This window comes from Aspergillus caelatus, assembly GCF_009193585.1.
Source record: "Aspergillus caelatus strain CBS 763.97 unplaced genomic scaffold BDV27scaffold_117, whole genome shotgun sequence".
Lineage (NCBI taxonomy): Eukaryota > Fungi > Ascomycota > Eurotiomycetes > Eurotiales > Aspergillaceae > Aspergillus > Aspergillus caelatus.
In genome coordinates, this window is record NW_022475380.1 from 1 (window position 1) to 20,344 (window position 20,344).

General features: G+C 43.9%; 6 protein-coding genes across 6 annotated transcripts; 4 read left to right on the forward strand and 2 right to left on the reverse strand.

Annotated features, from left to right (window-relative positions):
- Window positions 1-4,344: 4,344 nt before the first annotated feature.
- BDV27DRAFT_165503 (Zn(II)2Cys6 transcription factor) lies at window positions 4,345-8,201 on the forward strand (the record flags this gene model as incomplete). Its single annotated transcript, XM_032073954.1, has 7 exons — window positions 4,345-4,377; window positions 5,520-5,558; window positions 5,627-6,267; window positions 6,318-6,547; window positions 6,648-6,993; window positions 7,072-7,636; window positions 7,695-8,201. 7 exons carry the CDS (start codon window positions 4,345-4,347, stop codon window positions 8,160-8,162), a joined length of 2,322 nt encoding a protein of 773 aa, XP_031926369.1. The 3' UTR covers window positions 8,163-8,201.
- Window positions 8,202-8,411: 210 nt separating this feature from the next.
- On the forward strand, window positions 8,412-10,371 carry BDV27DRAFT_165505 (CocE/NonD family hydrolase; the record flags this gene model as incomplete). The annotated part of the gene is made up of 3 exons (XM_032073955.1): window positions 8,412-8,611; window positions 8,706-10,196; window positions 10,269-10,371. 3 exons carry the CDS (start codon window positions 8,412-8,414, stop codon window positions 10,369-10,371), a joined length of 1,794 nt encoding a protein of 597 aa, XP_031926370.1.
- A 297-nt stretch (window positions 10,372-10,668) lies between these two features.
- Window positions 10,669-12,831, reverse strand: BDV27DRAFT_146217 (MFS transporter; the record flags this gene model as incomplete). Its single annotated transcript, XM_032070534.1, has 11 exons — window positions 10,669-10,726; window positions 10,798-10,870; window positions 10,932-11,065; window positions 11,177-11,288; window positions 11,358-11,767; window positions 11,819-11,905; window positions 11,972-12,004; window positions 12,078-12,322; window positions 12,373-12,407; window positions 12,474-12,583; window positions 12,641-12,831. 11 exons carry the CDS (start codon window positions 12,829-12,831, stop codon window positions 10,669-10,671), a joined length of 1,488 nt encoding a protein of 495 aa, XP_031926371.1.
- A 426-nt stretch (window positions 12,832-13,257) lies between these two features.
- BDV27DRAFT_130077 (alpha/beta hydrolase family protein) lies at window positions 13,258-14,693 on the forward strand. Its single transcript, XM_032067351.1, has one exon. It carries the CDS (start codon window positions 13,326-13,328, stop codon window positions 14,544-14,546), a length of 1,221 nt encoding a protein of 406 aa, XP_031926372.1. The 5' UTR covers window positions 13,258-13,325; the 3' UTR covers window positions 14,547-14,693.
- A 141-nt stretch (window positions 14,694-14,834) lies between these two features.
- Window positions 14,835-17,029, reverse strand: BDV27DRAFT_130078 (putative thiamine pyrophosphate enzyme). Its single transcript, XM_032067352.1, has 4 exons — window positions 16,944-17,029; window positions 16,819-16,861; window positions 16,645-16,767; window positions 14,835-16,541 (listed from the first exon to the last, which is right to left on the reverse strand). Coding segments are annotated over exons 1-4 (1,797 nt in total). The 5' UTR covers window positions 16,946-17,029; the 3' UTR covers window positions 14,835-14,912.
- A 598-nt stretch (window positions 17,030-17,627) lies between these two features.
- BDV27DRAFT_130079 (IQ calmodulin-binding motif protein) lies at window positions 17,628-20,043 on the forward strand. Its single transcript, XM_032067353.1, has 5 exons — window positions 17,628-18,092; window positions 18,150-18,969; window positions 19,030-19,161; window positions 19,214-19,606; window positions 19,658-20,043. The coding sequence occupies exons 1-5, from the start codon at window positions 17,706-17,708 to the stop codon at window positions 19,930-19,932; spliced, it is 2,007 nt and encodes a 668-aa protein (XP_031926374.1). The 5' UTR covers window positions 17,628-17,705; the 3' UTR covers window positions 19,933-20,043.
- The last annotated feature ends 301 nt before the right edge of the window (window positions 20,044-20,344 follow it).

Below are 20,344 nucleotides of genomic sequence, written 5' to 3' on the forward strand. Positions count from 1 at the left end.
ACTGTAGATGCCTAAAGGCCCTTTGTTAGAACAAAGGCTCTTTGTCTGCAACCACGTGATTCTAGGCCGATATAAAAGGCCTTCATTTGTTCGTAAAATCAATAGGAATTCAAGAATCTTATCTTTTACTAAGAAACTTATATTCTTTATCATTTCACAGGTTATAAGCCCGGGGATTCAGTCCCAGACCTAAGCTACCCCTTCCGGCTTACTTAAAGCTATTTATATCTCTATTAGTGGTTACCTCGCAATAAGACCCTGGCATACTTCCCTCTAGAAGCTAGAGCCGTCAGTAATCTCTGAGCGAACCTACCTAGGCTTGAAAACAACCACTACAAAGTCATATTATCTGACATAGCATATCTACTCTACAGTCCATAATAAGCAGAACAGTAGATATCTTAAAGCTACCTCTATTAACAGGCGCTAATACTTATCAGGTCTGGTCAGAGGGTATTATTACTTACCTTAGATCCTAAGATATATAGAGAATTATCTTAGAAAAATATCTATATCCTGAAGTTCCTGGCAATACTAAGTCTATAGAGACAGGATCTAGTCAACCTGTAGTGTATATAACTCAATCGTCTACTGTAGCCGCGGAAGAAGAAGCATCCTTATCCTCTAAAGAGAAGGAGAAGGAAACCTCAAAAACAGAAATCAAAAAAATCAAGAAGAAAAGAGTAGAATAGGATAAGCTTAACAAAAAGGCAATTGACACTATTTGTTTATCGGTATCATATGCGATTCGATATAAAGTTATCAAGATAGAAATCTTAAAGGAGTTATAGAATTACCTGCAGAAGAAATTCGATATCTCTATTAATATTCAGTTATTCAAAAGCCTTTAAACCGCTGTTCATACTCAATTCACGAACTGTAAGGGTATTCAAGACTATATATCTAAGCTGACTATATCTTTTGATAAGTTGGCTACAAGTTTAAAAACAGATAAAGTCCTGCCTAAATCCCTAAAGATACAGTTTATTCTGTGTAATCTAGAAGAGACTTGAGACTTGTTTCTTATCTTGTATTTGAATAGTTGTTTCAACAAAGAAACTACTACCTTTAATAAAGTTATACAAATCCTTATTCAGGAAGAGATACAAATAAAATTCAACATAGCTCAGTTAAATCTTATAAAAGCCAAGACTAGAAAGTAGCTTATATAAAAAAAGAAGAATAATACTAAGAAAAAGAATATCAAGTTATCATTTTCTAAAGATTTGTTTTGTTCCCCGTATAAATATTGCAATAAGTCTAGCCATTCTGAGAATCAGTATTAGAAGGCTTATCCAGAGAAATATAAAGAATATAAGACAAAGCATAAAGCCAAGAAGAAGTCAAGAGACAAAGCCAATACCGCCACTACTATAAACAATAAGTTTGTCTGTATAGTCAGATCTATGGAGAAGTACAGCCAGATTATTAAAAATACTCAGATTTTTTCTAAATTCAGATCAGATATCTAGATTATTAATTCCGGGACTATAGACTATCTTATTACAGACCTGAATAGTTTTATCAGTAATACCGTGAAGCCACATCGTCGTAGTATACAAATTACTATAGGTTATCTCACCTTTTCAACTCTTATAGAAGACGTTGAATTATTTCTCAAATTATCTATTGGTAGATATTATTTAATACTGACAAATGTGTTGTATATACCTGAAGTCAAAATCAATCTACTCGGCATTGTAAAGATAATACACAGAGGATTAGATATTAATTTCTTGTCCGAAGAAGTAGTTCTTACTTATATTAAAAAGAATATTGTTATTGGATATAGAGATTTAATACAGAATTAATTTATCTTATATACTGTGGCCAAAGAGATCGAATATACCGACTCTATTAAAGAAAGTGTCGCAAGACCGATCTAGAAAATTAGATTTGCCGAGCCAATATAATATAATAAATACAGTAATAAAATTACAGATATTACACCTGTTAAACCAATTGTAAGTGTCACAAAACAACAGTCTTTAATAGAAAAGACCCGATATATATTCTAGATTAGAGCTGTCAAGGTGCTTAGAAAGAATCGAGTCAATCTTACTACTTGGTACTGTTGTCTTGTGTATCTATTAATTAAAAATATCATATATCTTTCTAAAATAATAAAGGATATTGATATTGATGGACTAGCGATTTCTAGATATACTTATATCCTGTGTAGACAAGCCAACATAATAAAGTATATTAGTAAACAAGCTATATCACCAGCTACAAGACATAGACAGCGAGTCTTTATTGATACAGGAGAAGATTAAGATAATATCAAATCTAGTTTCGAGTAAGGAGAGATCTACTGGCTTCTTTTTATTGATTAGTTTGACTGTTTTATCACCGTCCACTTTCTTAAGTTTAAATAGGAAGTCAATAAGACTATCAAAAAGTTTAAGATAGTTAAACACAATATAGACTATAATATAGAGTCTTTTTATTCTGACAACACGAGAGAATTTATAAGTAATAATCTCAAGACATAATCTAAGAAAAAAGATATAGTATAGGAACTAACTATACCATATACACACAAATAGAACAGTATTATTGAGTATCTTAGATATACTTTGATAACTAAGATACACACAGTTCTCGTTGACAAGCCTCAGATACAAAAGGATCTATAGATAGAAGTTATAAAATTGATTATTTTTATTAAGAACATCTCACTAATCAGAAATATAGCCGTCACACCTTTTAAGATATATCACGGCAGACAGCTAGACTTGAAATTACTCAGGATTATTAGATCTGTATACTAAATTACTATTCTAACTGAATTACAATTATTTAAAGATATTACAAAGCTTAATCTATAAGCCACACAGACTATCTTTCTTGGTTATACAAGTCTCGGCAAGCAGTATATTATTTATATTCCGGAAACAAGCCGCATTGAACAAGTATATAATATTACTATTAATAAAGGGTCAGATCCCGAGCTTTTCGGAAGTCCAGATAATAATTACGGCAAATAAATTTAATTACTACCTATCATATATCCGGCACAAAATCCTAATAAGATAGAAAGCGAATCCGAATCTGATATCTCTAATAGTAAGCCAGCTGACCCGGTTAACTAACAATATTAAACACCTGACTAGCCTATCACCGGCGGACAACTTCCAACCCCGTTGACCTACACCGATTGTGATACCGAAGCAGTATGCCAATCGGGAAGTTATATAGCGAATCTCATTATTGATATGTCTCAGCAGTAGCAACAGACTGCCCTCAAGCTAATATAAGCCGCTTTTCTTTATATTGCTAGTAAAAGCAAAGATTATTCAAACCTTGTCGAACTGTTCTTATTTAAAGAGGCAATTACATCACCAGAATCAGAGAAGTAATAGTAAGCTATAAAAGAAGAGTTTGATAATTATATCAAATATAAAATATAGAATCTTATTGATCTTCCAAATAGCTGTAGAGCTATCAAAGAATATTGGGTATTCAAAGCAAAGATTAATATAGACAATATAGTCTATCGCTACAAGACACACTAGATAGCAAAAGGCTTCTCTCAGACCTTTGGAGTTGACTTCTTTATGAGCTTCTCACCTACCGCTAAAGCCGCTTCAGTACACCTATTCTTTACCTACACCACACAGTTCGGTTATAAATACATTCAAGCAGACACAAAGCTAGCCTTCTTACAAGAAGAATTCCAAGATAGGGAGATTATCTATATTAAACAACCTACTGACTTTGATAACAAGTCAGGCTGTGTATATAAGTTAAATTTACCTCTTTACAGCCTCAAGCAAGCGACTAGATTGTGGTACATTAAGCTCCGCGAAAGACTTACATCTATTGGACTTATTCCTACGGAAGTAGATAAGTACCTATTTACAAACCACAGCGGCACCCTACTAATTGTCTATATTAATAATATCCTCACTACCGGCCCTGACACCTCTGTTGAGAGAGTAAAATTGTAATTTTATAGCTTATTCAATATATCGGATATCAGTACAGCAAGTTATTATCTCAGAATAAAGATCACACGTGATAGGAAGAACTTTATACTTAAGCTAACACAGGATATCTATATCAAACATATTATAGAAGCTTTTGACCCCGATTTATATAAAACTTCGCCTATTCCTATAGTACCCGATGCTAAGATCGTTAAAACAGATACAGAGATCGATTCACAGATCAGACAATAATATCAAACCTTACTTAGATCTGTAATATATTTAATATTACAGACTAGACCCGAGATAGTATACACAGTTGGAAAGCTATTAAAATATACTTATTATCCTATAAATAACTTACTGAGCTGTGTACTGCAGTTAATATATTTCCTATATTTTACCCCTAACCATGGAATCCTTTACAAGCCTGTTGATAACAACAGCGAACCCCTTGTATAGCTAGGAAAAGTCTGTGGCTATATCAATACCGACTACACAGGATATCTTGATATACGAAAGTCAACCACCGAATATATCTTTATATTAGCTAGTGATTCTATATTATAGTCATCTAAGCTGCAATCTACAGTGAGTTTATCAATATATAAAGCCGAGTACACTGCTGTATTATTGGCAGATTATAAAGCAAAATAGATTATAAGTATTCTGGAAGGAATTGGATTCGGGGGTATAAGGCCAGTAATCCTATACACCGATTCTTTGCCGGTAATATAACTCGCCTAAAATACTCAGTTCCATGCGCGGTCAAAGTATATTGAAATAACAATATACTGGATTCGCGAGGCTATTCATAATAGCAATATTGACTTACAATATATTTCCACAGAGATAAATCCTACCGATATATTCACTAAGCCGCTTCCCAAGACGCGTTTCAACTAACTGACCAGAAAAATCGGAGTTTACTGATAGATTCAAAATATCATAAATATTGGAGATATTACCCTTTTAGGAAATTTCAATGGCCTCAATCACACTGTTAAGAGGGTGTGTAGATATCTAAAGGCCCTTTATTAGAACAAAGACTCTTTGTCTGCAACCACGTAATTCTAGGCCGATATAAAAGGCCTTCATTTGTTCGTAAAATCAATAGGAATTCAAGAATCTTACCTTTTACTAAGGAACTCATATTCTTCATCATTTCACATCAACCAAGTGCCCTAAGATCTGCGCCGACATTATGTTTGGTTCGGCGTACCTCCGAGAGAGGCTATTTTATACCATGAAGCCAGGTAAACTAGGTTACTTTAGTCTCTCGTATAGATTAAACAAAATTAATTGTTAGCACCATTAAGTCAATTAGTAAAGCCAGTGATCGTAAAAAGACCACCATAATACTAGATACTCAGATAATTGATGATCCATCAAACTCTGGAGTCGGGCCATATTTGTACTAACTATTAAGCGAGCAAGCCCTTGCAGGGGAAGGCGGTGAAAAAAAGCTCAGCTCGGCCCGACTCAATACTTGTCTAAGGTCCGACATTCCTCCACCTGCGCGCAAGCAAGTATAGGGACTATTGCAAAATGCAAGCACGCTCACCTGCCGCGAATCATAATTTGCAGCACTCTATAACTGCATGTCAGCGGTGTCGAGATCATAAAGTGAGCTGTTTCTCGTCCTTTTTCGAATCGTCGTCATTTGATGCTGAGCTCTTGAATCTCGATGACAGGTCAAATGTAGTCGGGAACGTCCTGCATGCGCTCGGTGCCAGCGGCTACAAGCCGATTGTACATATCCCAGACCCCCAGTTCGCCGCGGTCGGAAGTTGCGTCGCAGCTCCCAGGGCGTGCGTCGAGTAGCTGACCAGAGTGCCGAACAGCTCGCCCGACGTGTTATCGTCAGCACTCTCGGCAGATCCGCGTCTGGCGCTCAAGAGTCTACTGCCCACCCAAGTCCTCGGTCTAATGAATTGACATCCCCTCGTCATTATACGCCGCATAATGAAAATGGTCTCGCTCAAACTGAGAACCAAGCACGTAGCGAAGCTGCTGGGTTAACTAGAGGTACCCCGCGCTCCGGTGGCTGGCCCAGCTATCTTGCAAATGATGTTGGTGTCGAGTCAATTAATGTCTCCTCTGAATCATATTCAACTCACCTGAGAAACATGAATATGACCAGAGAAGGCTTAACTTCTGATGTAGCCTGGCCACCTTTACCACCACGAGCCCTTGGGCTGTCCTTACTGGACATATATTTTACGCGAATCTACAATGCATCTGTACTCTTCTTTAAACCGATTCTTTTCCAGCAATATCTTGATGGAAAGATTCCTGAGGTCCTGCTCAAGGCTCTCTTTGCGTTAGCTACGCTGTATGTTACCACCTCTACATCTGAACCGGTCAGCTAAGATAATATTGAAGATTTCTCACTCAAGCCAATGAAGATAGCAATGACGAACAATTTAAATGGTCGGAGTTAAAGCTTCTAAGCACATATTCATCCTGTGGTGTTCCATGGGCAAGGTCAGCTCTAAGAGAAGCTATGCCATCGATCTGCACAGAACCATCTCTAGCGGTTTTGCAGGCCCTTCATTGTTTGCAACTGTATTGGTTTGGGATTGGTGAGTCAAGAACCGGCCATTTATGTCTTAGTAAGTTTTGTGTCTTTCCCTCCTTCTCTGACTAGTTGCGTCTTGTCATAAGCTTGAGGATTTTCGGGGTATCATAAAACTTCCGTTAATGTTCCTCTAGCCCTGGCCTACCGTTCGTGTGATCTCCTTGGATACAACAGAAAGGTTGTTGATGGGGTTGAAAAATCCGATTCCTCGCTCGAATCAGAGTCAAGGCGTCGATGCTTCTGGGCTTGCTGGATGTCCACAAGCATAGTCATGGAACCAGAACCATATGCCAGATTAGCCTGGCAAGAGGCTTCCATGATACCACTTCCTGCTGCTATACTATATCCATCTTCCGCTCATGAAGTTGCCTCAGATGAGAAGATGGATCACACCTGGCGTTCAAGCTTGGCGGTATCTCAGTGCGAAGATTATCGCTCCCCTGTGTACGCCGCATTATTGGTTAAAATGGTCGGAGTGTGGTAAGGATCTCGGCCAACCTTGAATTTTATTTTATTTTGGTTTTAAACACTAAATAATTATTCTGTCTCTTTTTCTAGGGTTAAAACTCAGCTTTTGGTCCGCGATTGGGCATCGTCTAGCATTGCTCAGAATCTTGATTCTCTGCAAAGACTCTCGCACTTGGCAAGGTCAATCTTTGAGAATGAAATGTCTAGCGTGGATACAGAGACCTCTCGGAGCGACCATAGCATGGAGAATACTCCCCTGGTACTCTTTACTAGTGCCCTTTACCACCAATGCCAGATCGCTTTGCATTCAATGGTTGTGCCTTTGTTTTCTGGTACACACCATGGCCCAACGATAGACCCAGAAATCGTGAAGCAAAGCGCAGAGACAGTCATACAACATGCAGAGTTATGCGAAGCTCTATTAGCTCCTTACATGTATGGACCAGGCGATGTTACGCTTCTACCGCCTTTCGTAGGATATGCTGCTTTCATTACGGGTGTTGTGTTCTTGGCTATTGAGGTCTCTTTTCGAGACAAGACATCACGAAGGCCTATCCCCGGAACATTATCAGAGAGTCGTAGATTGTCGACTGTGAAGGGGACGCTTCGCTTACTCAACAAACTTCGGTGCTATTGGAGAGCTCTGCAGCTTTCTGTGAGTACATATTCCTTAATAGTCGAAAATGGGGGTATCCTAACCACTTGGAATGCAGTGGGAAAAGCTGGACGCTGCGTTGCAGCTACATCTGTCATGCTACAGAACACAACACGAATTAACCGTCCCACACCCCGTCAGAGCCCCCGAACTTCATCCTTCAACACCTAAATCACAACTCTCAGATCCTGTACGAGAACAGTCTGCGGACAACGAGCAGTCAAGGCACCGCGAAGCATCGGTTCCACCGATAGGTCCCTCGGACCAACATCTGCATCCATGGGTGAGTGGCCGGAGAACTCTAGAAGTCGATACAATCCAGCAGACCCCACAGGCAACCATGTCCGATAACTGTATCTTTGAACAATCGGATATGGAGGCCGCTGATATGTCTTTCACAAGACCATCTGGTGTAGCTCAGGACGACCCCTGGTATAACCTGTCTTTCGCGGAGGCCGGAATCGAACAGTTTGCAGGCTTCGAGCCCTTACACCTCTTTCAGCAGGGATGCGGGTTCTTTAGCTGAGCGATGATCCATTCATCTGTATGTAGAGCGAGATATACCCGAGGACACGGAGCAGTCGGATTCGGAGGAGTCGGACTCGGGGCATTCGGCTTTACCAGTAGCATTGTGGGTCTTAAGCCTCGTATATAGCACCTATGCTCTGCTATAAATGTCATTGTGGCAACACTGATCGATTACTTTTAATCACTCCGAGTACGTTAATCATTTGCACCATTGGCAATACCGTAGAACCTATTCGCAACAATCAAAATGCCTAATCAATACCACGATATCCAAACGGTCGACGCAACGAACCATTCGTATATTTTCGCGCAGAATGTGTCAATCCCGTTAAGGACTGGAGGATTACTTCGCTGTAACGTTTATAAGCCGCGGAAAACATCAGAAGGAAGCAAATATCCCGTTCTTGTCACGTACGGGCCGTACGGCAAGGATGTCCCTTATGAACAGTCAGTGCCCAGAGTTAAGAAATAATCCTTTCTCTCCTTACTTCTATGCTCTCAACTTTATCATAAATACAGGTATTAATCAATGAATTAACAGGTTTAACCCCAAGAGCTTCGCAGAAGTGGACCCAGCTCATCGGACAGAACATTCTGCATGGGAGACGCCTACACCCCAGTACTGGACCGACCACGGCTATGTTGTCGTGCGAGTGGATGAGCCTGGCATCGGGCAGTCTCCAGGTCAGCTTCATGTTAAATCTGCAGCTTCCATTGATGGATTCTGCGACGCTATCGAATGGGCTGCTTGTCAACCTTGGTCCTCCGGGAAAGTCGGGATCCTCGGAATCAGCTACTACGCCGCCACGCAGTGGCAGGTTGCAGCTCGGCAGCCTAAAGGATTAGCGGCGATAGTGCCATGGGAAGGATTTTCTGACGCCTATAACGAGTCATTGCGGCATGGCGGCATCCTCTCGAACAAGTTTTTCTCTCTGTGGTACGATCGTCAGGTTGCGCCGAATCAGTATGGGCTTCCGGGGCGAGCGGCGCGCAATTGGGGTCCCGATACTGTTGACGGGGATCTCAGCGCAGAGGAATTAGATGCAAACCGTTACAAGGCCGTAATGCATGAGCAGCGGTACCGTGACAACAAAGATATCTCGTCACTGAACTTCAATCTGGAAGATGTTACAGTCCCCCTTCTCAGCGTTGCTAATCTCGGTGGGATTCTTCTGCATCTTCGAGGAAATGTGATGGGATATCTTTGGTCTGGGTCTGAATTCAAATATCTTCGATTCATTGTTGGACGCCATGATCTGCCATTCTACTACCCTGAAGAAGTAGAGATACAAAGGAGCTTCCTCGATGCTTGGCTGAAAGGGCATGACCGAGAGGGCTGGACACAGAAAGGGGCTCTTCCGCCTGTGGATTTGATTCTACGTAAGGGCAACGTTGGTTACAATAACCCAACAGCGGAGAAACAGTTTCTTCGCCGTAAAGAAAAGGAATGGCCATTGGCCAGGACACAATACACCCCCATTTACTTAACAGCGGACTATGAGCTACAACTCGACCAACCACACCAGCCAACGCCAAAGAAACTCTGCTACAGCGCTCTGGGTAAGGCAAACGATTCCGACATGGTGACATTCCAATCGGCTCCTTTTGAGAAAGAAACAGAGATCACCGGGCACATTGTGGCTCACCTCAACGTATCCGTCAGCAGAGATCAATGGGGAAATTCACCCTCGGACTTAGACTTGTTTCTCAGTCTACGTCATATATCATCATCTGGCGATGAGATATCCTACACAGGCTCTACCGGAAACCCTGTCCCAGTGACCAAGGGTTGGCTCCGTGTTTCTCTCCGCAAGACCGACCCTCAGCACCCACGCCACCGGCCTTGGTTGCCGTATCGCAACTACTACTCCACGGATGTTCTACCTGTAATTCCCGGCGAGGTGTATCCCGTGGATGTGGAACTCTGGCCAACTAACGTAGTCGTCGAAGCTGGAGGCCGGCTTGTGTTAGAGGTTAGTTCCGGGGACACTGCAGGAACTGAGATCTGGGGTCATGACGATCCGATTGACAGGTTTGGCTCTCCTTAATCACGAACTCATGTCGCAAGGCATATTTCGGGCTTCTTTTTCTAACTATCATCTAGGTCAGAGGCTGTCTTCGAAGGTCTCAACAATGTCCATTTCGGGCCCAGTTATGTTAACTATATCACCCTCCCGATCATTCCTTGCAATGAGGAATCCTTGTAAAGCAATCTTGTTGGGGCCAGTTGCCATTGATTAGCTACAAACAAAATAGCTCCGGATAATCGTGCTATCTCTACCTAGTTACAAACGTGCAGTAGTATAGTATTCAAAAAAACATTGGTATTTCCTCTTTTTTATTCTGTCCTGACGTAAGCGGCTTCTATCTATACAAAAGGTAGGGCCGGTAATTAAATATCAGCAAAACACTTTATTGAAAAGCCTTCTCTTGGAACTCCGAATAACCCTAGCTAGTTTGCCTTAGGTAGTGCTGGGTTAGAATAGACATTAAGTGTAACCCGACTAAGAGCTAAACCGGCTCTTCTTCCGAATCCGAGCCCCATACCTATAGAAGATGTACCTGTCACCCGTAGATTGGTCAGTAACGAAAGGCAACTTCGAAGGCAATAGTTAGGGTACAAAAAGTCTTACGGAAACGGCACCATCGCCAAAGTAAGAAATGCGAGTAGACACGAAGCCCAATTTAGCCCTAATTTGTTGTACACTAAGAAATAATAACCAATGTAAGTCTTAATCCATCTAATTTAACGGGAGTACAAACTTACTCTGAGTCCCGAACAATGGGAAAGCTCCTGCGAATGTCGACCTGGTAAAGCTGTTTGCCGCTAAGGCGCTGGCCGCGTAACGAGGGTAGGCTTCGACGAGGAAGGTGAAGATGCCAGAGTAAACCAGGATTGTCCTGTTAGATTTTGGTTAACATAGTTTTATTTATCAAGGATTATCACTTCAGGGGTAACTTTTGGTCCTGGTGGAAGTTCATTGGGACATGCAAGTTGTTGAGTCTACTTACCCAGCTCCGAAAAGCGCACTTCCGATCAACGGCACTATCCAGTGAATGCCCGGATAAATCGTCCATGAGAATATAAAAAGCCCAATTGTTACTAATGGTGCTCCTGCTATAGCTGCATGTTCGGAAAAATTCACAAATTACTATATGGTGAAAGAATTCGGAGGTCAGGGAAGGATGGTACCTGGAGGAAGTCTCCATTCTGGGTCGAACCCAGATGCTTCCGGATCTCGAGCATGATGGTCTCTTTCCAGACGCTGATAGTTTTGACGCCAAAATGGGTCGGAGAGAATGGCCAACACCATCCCGACGAGAAGACCCAGAAATGTGAGTCCTCTCTGCCATAACTCGAACCCATATACAGACTTGAAAACGGTCTGAAATGCACCAAAGAAAAGATAAAGTATGCCCAGCAGAAGTGCAGAGTATATACATAGATTCAGGCACATAGGCTCCAACGTCAGAAGCTTGACGGGCCGGACGATAGAGCGGAGGATAAGTTCGCTCACAGGTACGTTGCTATTCTCGCTTGGTCCTAACGGCCATGAGTTCCCCGTTTGCTTTCTGACTTTTCGTGCCTTTTGCGTTAGAATTCTAGGGAACTATGTTAGGTACGTTAAGCCAATCGAGGAACAGTTGACCAACGCTGGATGATGGGTTTCGGGCACGAATAAGTATATCGAAACTAACATCGTGGCGGCCCAGAATAGTAAGGTATAAAAAGTCCAGCGCCTGTAACCCTTGCGTCAGAATGCTATTCTTACCCTTGGCTTCAGAGGACCACCTCCTCATACATACCAATTTGTATACTGGTTTATAAAGCCACCCAAGCTGTGAAAGGGGGGAGCAACAATTCGTAAGTCCATGTCTCACTGGGAAGCAAAGTCTCTATGGATACACTTACAGAGGCCCAAGCTCAGGTCCAACAAAGGGACTTGCAGTATATACCATCATAGGAGCAGCCAGTTGATGCCGAGGAAACATATCTCCAACTGCACCTCCAGCAACGCTGAGGAAGGCACTGCCTGAAAAACCATTGAAGAACCGAGAAATGAGTAGTGTTTGTATATTCCTCGCGACTGCACATGGAATCAGCCAAATGAGGAAGAAAGTAAAAGAGCTCAAAAAGATGACTCTCCGCCCATACAGCTGTCAATTGGTCAGCGTTCTTCATTTGGGAACCAAAAACACAGTCGTACCTCGGATAAAGGGCCTAATATCAGCGGCCCAAACCCTAAGCAGAGGTAATTTTAGTCCATTGATCTTAATCGGCAAACAGAAAATGATACGCCTGGCTTACCCATGCCGAAAACAAAAAGTGATAGCCCTAGCGTTGCAACTTCTTGTGAACAATGGAACTCATCCAGAAGTTGATCGTAGGTCGTAGTATATATGGAAGATGTGCAAGCGCTACCACAATGTCAGTTCGCCAAATATGGGAGTGTTGCTCAGATTCGGGCTACTGACACACAAAGTGAGCAAAGAGATATAATAACAACAGTCAGCCATCTCGTCGTTAAACCTCTCTTGAAAGGATGGGCCGGGTCGTCTTCATCCCATTGGATCGTCTCGACAAAGCCTCTTCCATCGATGCTGTTGCTGGGACTAGATACGTGTTCCGGAGATGAACTATGTGGGATGCCGTCTTCTGTTGGCATTGTGAATTTAAGTTAGCAAGACTATTTTAACCTTTCTGGGTCAATCTGTAGACTGTGCAGAATGTTCAGAACGGCAGGATAGTGCGAGAGTATAAAAACAGATCCTTCACTCCTGTTCGCACTTTCGCAGAATTCAATACTAACTAAAACCATAGCGACAAATCCAGCCAGCCTTATTTTTAAATCACAAACTCATGAATCATTGGCTTATAAATCAACAACCTACAACTAGCACTAATTTCAACCGGTCGTAAAATCTTGCGTTGTAGAGCTGCTTATCGGACCGACTAGGGAGGAGATGCAGGATGAGGATACTCGGCCCGATTTGGTGTCTTGGTGAGACTCGGACCGACTTATATCATATGATCAATTGCTTAAGTTCTTTCCTAAGAATATCTTTTACTATGACTCTTCTCATGTTCCACTGATGTCTCCATATTTATCACATCAGAATACATCGATTTGTCTACAATTGGTCGATAATTCTGGTGACGATGCTTATCAATCATTTCTTCAAGTCCAACGCGTGTTTCAGTTATGAAGCCCTGCGGGCCGCAGGGTACAGTAATTATGGTGGAGCAGACCTAGGAGAGGTGATAGCTATCATCTCCAAAATCCGAGCTGGAAATGAAGATGACTGGCTAGTCGAATGGAAAAAGGCAGCCGACCGAGCATTTTCCAGCGCCGAGCAATCAGCATCCGTGAACAACACGGTCAGTGCCTACGAGGGATATCTGCGGGCCTCAAATTACTATAGGACTGCTGAGTTCTTCCGTCGCGATAACTATGGCAACGATGAAATGGCACAGCTTGTATATGAAAGATCGGAGACAGCATTTGAGGAGGCGATGAAGCTGTCTGTATATGCCTATGAACAGATCAAGATTCCCTATCAAGGGACAACACTCCCTGGATACTTTGTCAGCTCCACTGGCACGGCCAACCTACGGCGCACCATTATTTTCAATGGTGGCTATGATTCAACTGCAAGCGAAGCCTGGTTTGCGATTGGAGCTGCAGCCCTAGCAAGGGGATACAACTTTCTCGCCTTCGATGGCCCCGGTCAAGGTGCAGCTGTACGACGACAACACCTCTACTTCAGGCCCGACTGGGAGAACGTACTAACTCCTGTGGTTGACTTCGCCTTAACTCTCAAGGAAGTCGATCCCAATGCCATAGCAATCTTCGGCTGGAGCATGGGGGGATACCTGGTGGCACGAGGAGCCACGCAGGAGCATCGAGCCAAGGCCATCATCCTGGATGATGGAGTGTACGACTTCGGGTCTGCATTTCGGGCTAACCAGCCATCCTTTGTGCAAAAGCTAGTCCAAAACGAATATGATGGAGTATCCAATTTTATTTTTAGCTGCGCACAGTCTCTAGACACAGGTGTTCGGTGGGCTCTGCGCAACGGTAAATGGACTTTCGGGGTAGCATCAGAGGCGGAGCTGATGCGCACAGTTAATCTTTATACCCTAGAAGGCCTAACTCAGAAGATTGTGAGTCCTTGTCTGGTCCTTGACGCAGAAAATGATCACTTCCTTAAGGGTCAGCCGGAGTTGCTTTGCAATCATTTGAAATGCGAGTACGAGACCGTCAGTTTAGGAGCTGATGAAGGCGGCGACACACATTGCCATCAAGGTGCCTTCTTTAGGTTACATCAAGTTATCTTCGATTTTCTGGAAAGGCGCCTGGCCTCAGTTGAGTTGGTGTGACAACATACATGGTTGACTTATCGGTGCACTTGTATATACTTTTAGGCCGTACTTGAGATCGACTATCTCGGACGTTCTATGAGAGAGTCATTCTGGCCTTTCTAAAGACACCTTAGAGAATAGATAACCCGTCTTTTAATTCACGAAGTCTAGTTTTATTCTATGTTGTTCTTTCAATTCCTAGCAAAATCCTATTTTGTACCCACTGTGCATCATTGATCATTATAAAGTAGGAACCGAAGTTCTATGAATTCATCTAGAATTAGATATCGAGTTTCTATGCTAATTCTCCAGTTAATATAGAATAAAAAGTAGATCGGTGGATGGGATACCCCGTTCCCCTCTATTCCATCACGATAGGAAGCATCAGTTCTTGTTAACATGCTTGCCAACTGTGCCGTCTAACTGAGCCTCCAAGACAGCGGTGGTTCCATTCTGGACGGCTTTGATAGCCTCGGGAAGCATCCTGGCAAGGTCCGAAACAGTAGTTGCAGTGCCAGCCCAGAGCTCTCCCCCTGCAGCAGCCTTCGCAATGCCTGGGTAATCCGGAGTAGGGGCAAATGATATGTTGAGGTCCTCGTTAGTCGCGCGCGAGCCATCACCTTCGGGATGAACGAGGAGCATACTCCGCCTAGGAGCGTTCCAGCCCTTGTTGTTCAGGACGATCGTCAAAATAGGGAGGTTATACCGTCTCGAGATCCAGTAGACGGAGCCCGGCACGGAAAAGAGGTACGTACCATCACCCACAATCTGGCAGACAAACTTGCCCTTGTTCCTACCGCCGTTTTCATGATCAGTGGCCAATTTGATACCAAGTGCACCCCCGCCGGACCAGCCAAGCCCACCCCCGCCACAGTTGATCCATGACTTTGGCAAGGTGGCAGCAATTTGATCAGCTACAAATGTAGTGAGTGTTACGGACTCGATAGCCCAGATAGTGTCTGCCGGGCAAGTCTCCCGGATCTGATTGATCAGATAAGACACGTTAAGATCAGCGTTACTACCTCCCGATGGTACAACGGCAAGGTCTGTTATTCCTTGTCGGATCTTCTTGTATTCCTCCTCACGGCGTTTACCAAGAGATGTTTGTTCTTCGGAGTTAAGCGTTTGTTTTAGTGAGTTATTAGCGGCGACGTACTCATTGACCTGTTTAAATGCTGTTGCCGATTCCGCACGGAAGGTAGCCATGGAAGGGAGATAGAAGACCGGCATTTGTTGCTTGAGTGGATCAACGTCTACATGAATGATCTTAGCGGAATCAGACGGTTTGCACTGTGTCGGAATCCATGGCACATCGCAGTCGGCAACAAGGATAACGTCTGCAGTTTTGATAGCCTCGTGGATACCGAATCGCATCCCCAACCACGCTGGGTGGTCACCAGGAAAGCACATGTCACATCCACCAGTGTCCAGTACCCGAACTCCTTTGAACGTGTCTGCCAGTTTAACTAGCTCTTCCACTCCCCTGGTCTCACGACCGGAATAACCTACAATCACCAGAGGTTCCTTGGCGGCGGCAAGTTCCGATGCGATCAGTTCAACCCCCTCAGCCGGCAATGCAGAAGGTGCGACAGCGCCCCAGACATTTTGATTTACTTTATATGGCTTGATCTCCTCTTCCATTACCTCACGAGCACCAGCCAAATATACCGGACCTTTGGGGTCGCTCATCGCAAATTGAAGGGCGCGATTGACCATTTGCTTTACATTTTTCCCAGAACGGATCTCGCCAGAATAGCGACAGTATTGAGAAACAATCTGCTTCTGATCCGGAACATCTTGAATCCAGTGGATGTACTCTGTGCGAGAGCCGCGCATCTCCCCTTCGATGGTGAAGGGGGAGAGGCCAGCAAAGATCAAAACGGGGGCGCGTCCACAGGAGGCATTATGTACGGCTGCTGCTAGTCCTTGTGTACCGACATCAACATGAACAATGACGCATTGTGGTTTGCCGGTCAGCCGAGCATAACCATCGGCCATGGAAAGTGCTACCATCTGTGGAGTGGGGTAAATGTGGGGTTAGCCTGAGATGAGGATTCATAGAAACCCACAGTGACTGAGGGGCAACTCAATGCTATTTGTAAGCTTAATGACTTACCTCGTTGGGACAGGTGATGACTCTGGGGAATTCATCGGGCTTCTCTTTCTGGCCCTTGACCATGGCTTCCAAGATGGAGGGATGATCGGACCCTAGATTGGCGAAGACATGCGTGATCCCGGCCTAAGAGACTCAGTTTGAATATAGTCAGGTTGGTGAGCGTCGAGTTCATACCTCCCATAGAGCCTCGAAAAAGGCAAAAGACGCAGTATAGACCCTTGCGATTGCAGGTTAGTTGCCAATGCAATACTCAAGCTATAAAGGTCAAGGTGGAGCGGCATTTGATCGGATATACATACATGATTGTATTGTCACCACAGTAAGGGTAAACTAGGGGTAGGTTAGAGACCAGGGAAAGAGGAGATGAAGGTATAAAGAGATTGATACTTCAGATGCTTGAAGGTGGGCTTTTTATTAAGGGAAAGGAAATCTTCTTCCAGAAGTAGTAGGTATGTTCCCGAACGCCATCGGACTTCAGACCGATGGTTTAAGAATAACCGGGACAAGCTTCAAGCCAGCAAGTAGCATTGCAACATCGCAACATTTCCGATGCGGGGTTGGAACATTGGCTTTCGCATTGCATTAACCTTGGGTCGCGCCATCGGCGAACCTGACCCAAGCGGAGTTTCCGAAGGAGAGGACAAACTGGTATGATGTTGTGATCTCCGTACCTGCAGTATCACTTTTCTTGGCCAAAGAAAATAGACCCTGTCCATATCAAACTTATAATAATAACTAAGGAATTCTAAGACTTCAAAACACCATTGGCGTGGACGTTACGTTTGCCCTAATGTCCAAATCAAGTTCTCGCTGTTCCTCAGGCACTGGTGACGTCGGTCCTCAGGCAACCACATTCGCATGCTTTTCACTCGACAACACTGTCGTCATCGGCCACAACAGTTCAGCAGTGTGCATTGAAATATAACTAATTAATATCCATTGAACATGCTGTATTATCTGGCTTTCTGTCTCCACTACTTATTCATAGGAGCCCGTACCACAAGCATCCACCCCCCCTCCTTCAGCCTTATGGGGCTAAGTCTACGTCATTGCCGAAGAGCATGGCTGGAGAGCATATATCATTTGGTCTTCTTGGCCAATCCATGTTTGGGTCGTTGGTCAAACTATCCAGTACTCTGTTTTCCGTCTGCTTGGCTTCGATAATAATCTGGTTCACCCGCCAACCGAAGAGTCCCAATCGTACCTGCGCCGACATGCTTCCAGAAAGAGTTTATCAACTATGTCACAGCAGCAAAACTGTGAGCTCCGAACTTGCACGAGACCCAAATCAAGCACCAACCAAGGTATTTCACAATCTTTATAGTGACTATCGTGTCAAAGAAGATGCATCAAAATTTGAGGACCATGGAGGCGGCCATGACAGTCTACAAAGGGCCCTTGAATGTGGCAATTGGGGCCCAACGAAACCAAGCAATCTATTCCTAAAGGTCAGTTAGACGTGCTTCAGTTATCAATGAAGCGCACAGTACCTAACCGGGATATAGATATATCATGACGCACTATGTACCTTAGAGAAGAACCCAATGGCAGGAGTTGTGTCTCCGCCATTGATGGGTAGTCATGGGTTTGCACCTTTGACCATTGTGGCTCCCTTGCCGGATTTGTGCCGGCACATGGCCAATTGTATTGCTCGGGCTGAGACTGAAGTCTTTCTCGGGACAAACTTCTGGATCCATTCTGACGCTTCGACATTGGTGACCAACGCCTTCCGCGAGTTATCCAAACGAGCTGGTGAACGCGGCACAAAGGTAGTGGTGAAGATGATCTATGACCGCGGCGATCCCCGACAAGCATATGAGAATCGTTTGGATGTACCAGAAAAGAAATACACAAGTGAGAAAGTTCAACTTCCTCCAGTTGAGGAAGTTCCCAATATTGATCTGCAGGTTGTCAATTACCACCGTCCTATATTCGGAACGTTCCACGCTAAGTTCATGGTTGTTGATCGGAGGATAGCCCTGCTGCAGAGCAGTAATGTCCAGGATAATGACAACCTGGAGATGATGGTTAGACTTGAAGGACCTATTGTGGACGCCTTTTATGACGCCGCTTTGATCTCATGGGGAAAACATTTCGATACGCCCTTTCCAATGTTGTCTTCTCCAGCTGCGGGTGCTCCAATTCCCAGCCTTTCCCTCATGGACGTAAGCCACAAAGAGGAATGTCAGGGATTGTCTTTGCCCGAGCACACCACGGTAGACCAGCACTATGACCTTGACATCAAGAACGAAGCACGGCGGGTCAACGGCACCCTCAAGCCTAGGCCTGGAGAATCTAAAACTGCTCCGGTCACTCGCCACCTGAGTATGATTGCTTTTAAGTTGTTTTCTACTCAAGAAAAACGTTGTCTAACAAGTCATACAGACACGACTACTCAAACAAACACAACCGGGGACGCCCCGGACATTGATCAAGATACCCCAATGGCACCGTATATTATATCCCCACCTCATGAAGCATGCCCAATGGCCTTAGTAAATAGGGAACCCTGGGGTGGTAAGCACTGATTCAAAAATATTCCATGAGCTTCTATACTTACAACCTCTAGCTCCGAACCACACCAGTATCTATACCCCTCAAAATGCTGCCTTTCTCTCAGCAATTCAAAATGCGGAACACTCAATCTTCATCCAGACCCCGAATATGAATGCAGAGCCTCTCCTGGAACCATTACTGGAAGCTGTCCGCCGCGGGGTCGTTGTCACATGCTACCTATGTCTGGGCTACAACGATGCCGGACAACTACTTCCCTTTCAAAATGGCACGAATGAGATGATTTCAAACCGATTATATAACTCTCTTGAGAAGCAGGATGAACGCTCACGACTACGTATATATAACTATGTCGGTAAGGACCAGACAAAGCCTATCCATAATAAGTTCAAGCGTCGAAGTTGCCACATCAAGCTTATGATCATCGACGGCAAAGTCGCTATTCAAGGTAGGAAGACAGTGCCCTGTCATTGCTCAATTTTAGGCTAACAGAAAATAGGGAATGGGAACCTCGATACTCAGTCATTCTATCACAGCCAGGAAGTTAACGTCCTGATTGACTCTCCGACCATCTGCCGTTCATGGCTTGAGACGATCAACCGAAACCAGAACACGGCTCTTTACGGAGCGGTAAGTCCAGAAGATGGATGCTGGCATGACGCCTCGACTGCTGAGGTTCCAGAAGGGTCTATTGGTGTCAACCCAGGACGTTTCAGCTGGGCTAAAGGGGTTGTTGGGGCTGTGCAGAGAGTACGAGGAGCTGGCGGGTTTTAATATCTTGGATACCATTGTTTCTTTAGATATAAGCTGAGCACATGATCTGATATGAATACAGAGTTCTATAACAGATCAATTTGACACTCAACCTACTGAGAGCCTGCAAAACAAAGATGTTAAACAAACCGTCACTTTGATTAATTTTCTTTTAATTCCACCCGCACACGAACAAACATATAACGTATAACACTTCAGTGACCTTACACGGAATCCCAGCCCCTGTGACACCTTTTGGTGGTATTTGATGATTGGTCGGGATAAACTAGAATTCAAGTTCTCTAACGAGTCCTGCAGCCAAATAAAACTAAATCTGTTTTGAGGGCCATGTACTGTAGATCACAGCAACTCCTGGCTGGCACTGCATACACAAGCTAAAGGTCTTACCATATTTTATCATCACGGCCTCCCT

Excerpts from the sequence above, each read along its gene's own strand:
- BDV27DRAFT_130079 (XM_032067353.1), top strand. The coding sequence starts at position 17,706 with ATGGCTGGAGAGCATATATCATTTGGTCTTCTTGGCCAATCCATGTTT. Across the intron at positions 19,162-19,213 it reads AAATAGGGAACCCTGGGGTG|CTCCGAACCACACCAGTATC; the intron begins GTAAGCACTGAT and ends TACAACCTCTAG. Across the intron at positions 19,607-19,657 it reads CGGCAAAGTCGCTATTCAAG|GGAATGGGAACCTCGATACT; the intron begins GTAGGAAGACAG and ends AACAGAAAATAG.
- BDV27DRAFT_130077 (XM_032067351.1), top strand. The coding sequence starts at position 13,326 with ATGCTTATCAATCATTTCTTCAAGTCCAACGCGTGTTTCAGTTATGAA.
- BDV27DRAFT_130078 (XM_032067352.1), bottom strand. Across the intron at positions 16,768-16,818 it reads TTTTCGAGGCTCTATGGGAG|GCCGGGATCACGCATGTCTT; the intron begins GTATGAACTCGA and ends TGAGTCTCTTAG. Across the intron at positions 16,542-16,644 it reads TCATCACCTGTCCCAACGAG|ATGGTAGCACTTTCCATGGC; the intron begins GTAAGTCATTAA and ends CCCACTCCACAG.